The 5,014-nt window shown below is 49.9% G+C and overlaps 1 protein-coding gene across 1 annotated transcript in view; it reads right to left on the bottom strand.

Moving 5' to 3' along the window:
* Positions 1-837: 837 nt before the first annotated feature.
* Positions 838-5,014, bottom strand: part of SARC_12506 (hypothetical protein) — a 5,422-nt gene continuing 1,245 nt past the window's right edge. Inside the window, exon 2 of the mRNA XM_014293385.1 lies at positions 838-4,666. Coding sequence (XP_014148860.1) covers positions 1,141-4,666 — 3,526 coding nt within the window. The 3' untranslated portion in view covers positions 838-1,140. The remainder of the gene's footprint in view (positions 4,667-5,014) is intronic.

The following is a 5,014-nucleotide window of genomic DNA, read 5'->3' as shown; positions in this document are numbered from 1 at the left end:
TATACTTCTCCCTGAGAGTTTATTGACGACTATTTTCATCTCATCTGATAGATGAATCTAATATCTACCCTGAGTTTGATATCGTGATCAAATGCTACTATCACATCCCATTCGCGTATACTACAATCCCCCAACTTACCTTATTTCGTAATAAACATATCTCGTCCTAGAAAAGACACCGAGTTGTTGGTAGCGGTATGTAGTAAATGTCACGAAACCACTCAGCAATCTGACTAAACGTTGGCCTTTATATTTCATGAGCACTATTGAGTCCGAAATGTGCGGTACTTTACTATGCGTAGCACATGGACAACCCTATTCCTGTGCTGATATTCAGATGCACCCCTCTCCCATGATTCCCGATTATCGTGAATTTGATCTAGGATCAAAACCGATTGACCTGATTCTACGTCAATTTCGGTGCAGACACCGACCCGTTTGCCTCGTAGAATCTGAAATATCTACTACTATGTGAAGACTGTCTGGGCTGTGTGTATCCGATGCTGTACGATTAAACGTTATATAAGTAGAACTGGTTTTGAGACCCGCCCTCGTGCACTGCTACGAGTACCTCCCCGATGCACTAGATTGGAACGCAAACGTATAACCTTCCAAAAGAAGCTCAATCTATGAACACGCATGGGTACATGCGCATAGGCAGTAGGCGTATACATCTGTATCTATATACATAGGTATATGCATTCATCCCGTGTGACATACACACACTAATGAATAAATTCATGCGTACCGATCTGTAAAAACATAAGCAAACATATAATTATATTTAAAGACGGATGCCAATATAGGACACATGTCCCCTACGGACAATAGATTTACCTTTACTATTTCCACCCACAACAGACTTGCCTATCTATCAGACGATGGTTTTGACATCTCTTCTTTTGAAACAGAGCATTCCTTATCCTCCCCGTCAACCGTTGCTAGGGTGCTCTCACATCTACATTGATAAGTTATAGTAAACCAACGGGATCGCTTCTCAACTAACACAGGCTTGCGCTAAGTATGTCAGTCTGTCCCGATTGAGGTTGAGAAAATGATTATCTATACCAACCCAAACGCCCCATAAAAAACGCAACCCTACCCAGTTTCAGGGTTTTCTAAAACCCTAAAACCTACATCCTAGCACACGCACGCAACCCCTCTCAAGGCTTTCTCGTACGCTTCGTAGTCTGACACTTGCTGCCACTGCGCCGCATCGTCGCTGGTGACACTCTCAGCCGCACCTGCACCTGCACCTGCACCCGATTCTTTGGGGTCTGAGTACCCGAATAACACCTGGGTGCAAATTTCGCCCATTTGGTACGGCGCCAACACACCCACAATCGCATTGTGTGCCCGGGCGAATAGTACGCCCATACTGACCCTCCGGTTGCGTACAGCCAACACGGTGGTATCCCGCACGCACACGTGTGTGTACTCGCCGATCTTCTGTGTACGTGTGGGTGTATGGTGATGCTTCGTAGGTGATGGACAGGTAAGTGTCTCTGCGTGCTCAGACGTATACGTGGTGGTGGCCAGGGGCGATCGTGGTAGAAAGCCCCTGCGCGTGTCCCTTATTTCAGGCGGGTGGTCACTCTCCGGTCCTTTTTCTGCAAAAACAGGTGCAAGAACCAGGCCCCCTGGTATGAAGTCGGGTGTGTGGTAAAGGGTGTAGATCGAGTACAGCGGAAAGTGCCACAGAAACATACACACGACGTATGCCCCTACATGCACAGCCACACCCAGGGCTTTGCAGCTCAGGAAGAAGGCGTAATAGATGGTTACGGTGGGTACGGTAAAGAAGAGCGTGGTAAAGAACATGGTATTCACCAGCAACTGGTCGTATGCCAGGTGGCAACTGTCGATACGTAAACGCAGGACGTTACGTTTATAGCCCCGGAACAGCCGGGAGGTCGAGATGAGGCAGCGGATTATGCCCCCGTACAGATTGGTGGCGAAGCGGCCCAGCAGATACACGTGAAATGTGAGTACAAACACGAGGTCAACAAACCCACACAGCAGTACCACCAACCCCCACGGCGCCAACAGGGCAATTCCGGTCCTAATGATCAGGTGCAGGTGCGGCTCCACACTCGTCAGCACGGCCCCCCACCAACCAGTGTACACCTCAAACACCATGCCTAGGAACTGCGCCACGGGAGGGTTCAGTTTGACCCCCCCGGGCGATCCGGCTAACCATCTGATGGTGTGGATAACGTACTCTATAGTATACTCGCGAATCATATACACCAGCACCTCCACTAATGGCCTGCTATAGCGCCACAGGACCACCCCCACTACCAGCCCCAGCACCGTGTCTACGGCTGAGGACACGATCTCATCCCACAGCGCCAGCGTCAGCGAGCGACACTCTATCTGTTGTTGGTGTGTGTGTATACTACTGTAATGGGGCATAAAACTATCACCACACCTGTGTGTAGGGTCGTGTGTGTGTGGCGTATGCGCCCATGCGTGTTCCAATTCACGTTCCGGCGAGTATGACCGCGTTGCTGCGTTTGTGCGTACCTGAGTGTGTGCTTGTGCACGTTTTTGCCCGAGTGCTGTAGAGCCACTCTCTGTGTGTGCATAAGCTCTCGCATACACCAAAGGCCACACCAACAGACGCCGCCCCCGCTCACACAGAAACTTCACAGTCAGAAACACTTGGTCTGGTCTCGGGACGCGCTCATAGGGTGTGTAACGGCCTATCCTGCGGAATGACATCACAGCCGTGTGTATGCCAAGCGCAGCGGCACTCCACACCCGCACAAGACCCGCATGTCTACCTTCAGACCAGTGCGTGGGGGTGGGGGTGGGGGTGGGTGGGTAGTCTGTTGTAGTTGAGACTCTGTTTAAGCTAATAGGTTTCGTCTGTGCGTCGCTGGTTGGGTGTTGCTCCCTGTTGTTGGTAGTGGTATGGGCTGTGCTATCATGTTTGCCCCTCGTCCCACTGTGGTGTGGCGCCCGGTCTGCTACCGCACCCGTGACCCTGTCCGTTCCATGAGGTGCGGCCCTGTTTCTACCATGAAGTGCAGACCCAGCCACTTCAGATTGGGTGCTACTATCTGTCCCAGGTTGTGTGTCCCTATCTAGACTATTATTATCAAGCGGTGCAGTCCGGTCTAATCCCTCCTGCGCCACTCTTAGTGCACTCTGTCCCCGTGCCTCCCTACTAACATCTGTGTGCATGTCGTCTCCGCATGTACACACCTCCATGCATCTGTGTGTGGATGCCCCTGTGCGAGTCCTTCCCCCTCTCACCCCCCCTACACACCTCAGTGGTGTGTTTGGCGCGATGCTTCTGTGCAATTCCCTGTTCCTGACTGACAACCCACACTCGTTGCCTTGGCACTGATCTGTGCGCCTGTGACCTGTGTTTGTGTCGCTGGCTTCTCTACGTACGTTTGTGCCTGTTCTCTTCCTGAGGTGCGATTGCACCCTGTTCTCGCAATCCCCAGTCTCACTTGCATTTAAATTGGGGCTTGAATTGGGCCTTTCCCTGCAGTGTTCGTCCTGACGCAGACTGTCTGTCTGTGGTACTGTGTGCCTCGGGCCTCCACATGCCTGGGGTGTGTGTGTATATAGACTATCGGCATCTACGCTATTCATATCCATATATGGCACCCACTTACCTACAGGACTGCATTGGCGGGCCCCAGATTTGCCACTGACGGCCAACTGCTCCAACACTTGCTCGTACACATGTGCGTGAGTGTGTGCGTATACCTGTGTTCTATTATTAGATGCATCTGTTCTATTTTTAGATGACTGTGCTCTATTATTACACGCATGTGTTCTATTTTTAGATGACTGTGTTCTATTATTAGATGCCTGAGTGCCATCACCAGAGCTATCCGTGCTAGCACCAGGTACGTCTGTATGCCTTGTACCCCTTCCCCTTGGTGTGCACGTATCTTGTACTGGGGCGGTGGGTGCCAGAAAGCTGTGCCGGTAGATACACTCCAGAGTGTCTTGCAACCGTAGCGAGGTAGGCGAGGTCACTAACAACGCACCCGGTACCGGTTCTGGGTAGAGTACAATAGTGACACCGGCCTTCCCATAGCTACCAGGTTTTACATACATCGGGCTCCTCGCCTCTGCCACGGTTGGGTTGTTTGTGCGGACACTGGTATAGATGGCGTCAGTAGTGTAGGTATCGTACGTAGGGTTTCTGCTCACACCGGTGCCGGCCTCACTACTACAGCCACTTCTGGCATAATCCATGCCGTTTGCATCTACATGATCATCAACTCCCTTGACTGTACTAGTTTCAATATCGCTCTCTGATCCCAGGCGTTGGCATCCATCGTTTCTCCCTTTCGCGCGGACTCTTTCCCGAGTATACGCATTGCCCGGTATGCTCATACCACAGTCAGTCTGGTTTATCCTCCCCGTATCCTTGTCTTGTACACGCACTGTCTTAGGCCAGTTCTGGGACTCTTTCTCCTTGCCTGTGAGTGTGCTTGAGGCAAAGGTTCTCACTAGTATATCCACAGCAACAGGAGCAAACACGCCCGCTTGGCTACTACACTGTAGTACTACCTGCACCGCTGCTAAGTCATAGCAATGAACACCCTCTGGTATATAGTCCATATGCTGTACGTGATCATCTTCTGGGTGCGTGGGTGTGTGTCCGATCCACCGGCCGATTACACTCAATCGAGACCTATAGCGGATGAAAGGTATTAACGAGTCATGGATGAGATAGAGAGTTGCGGGTAATTGGGGAGATTGATAAATATATACGTTATCATAGGACACGTAGCTAATAGTGATCAATATTAGATACAAAAACTACGACACACGTGGATGCGCTACAACAATAAAAATATTGCACACAAGTTTCCAATTATGGGAACTTCAAAAGATGAATTAAAAAAAAAAATGAAAACTTGTTTCAGGTAATGTGTAGATAAACGTGTGTACAAATATGACATATACGTATAACTATATTTTATATATATATATATATACATATATATGTATATAGTGTGTGTGTGTGTGTCTGTGTGAC

Source organism: Sphaeroforma arctica (assembly GCF_001186125.1).
Source record: "Sphaeroforma arctica JP610 unplaced genomic scaffold supercont1.2356, whole genome shotgun sequence".
Taxonomy (NCBI): Eukaryota; class Ichthyosporea; order Ichthyophonida; genus Sphaeroforma; species Sphaeroforma arctica.
The sequence above is the reverse complement of the archived record's forward strand: the minus strand, read 5'-3'. Positions and strand labels throughout refer to the sequence as shown.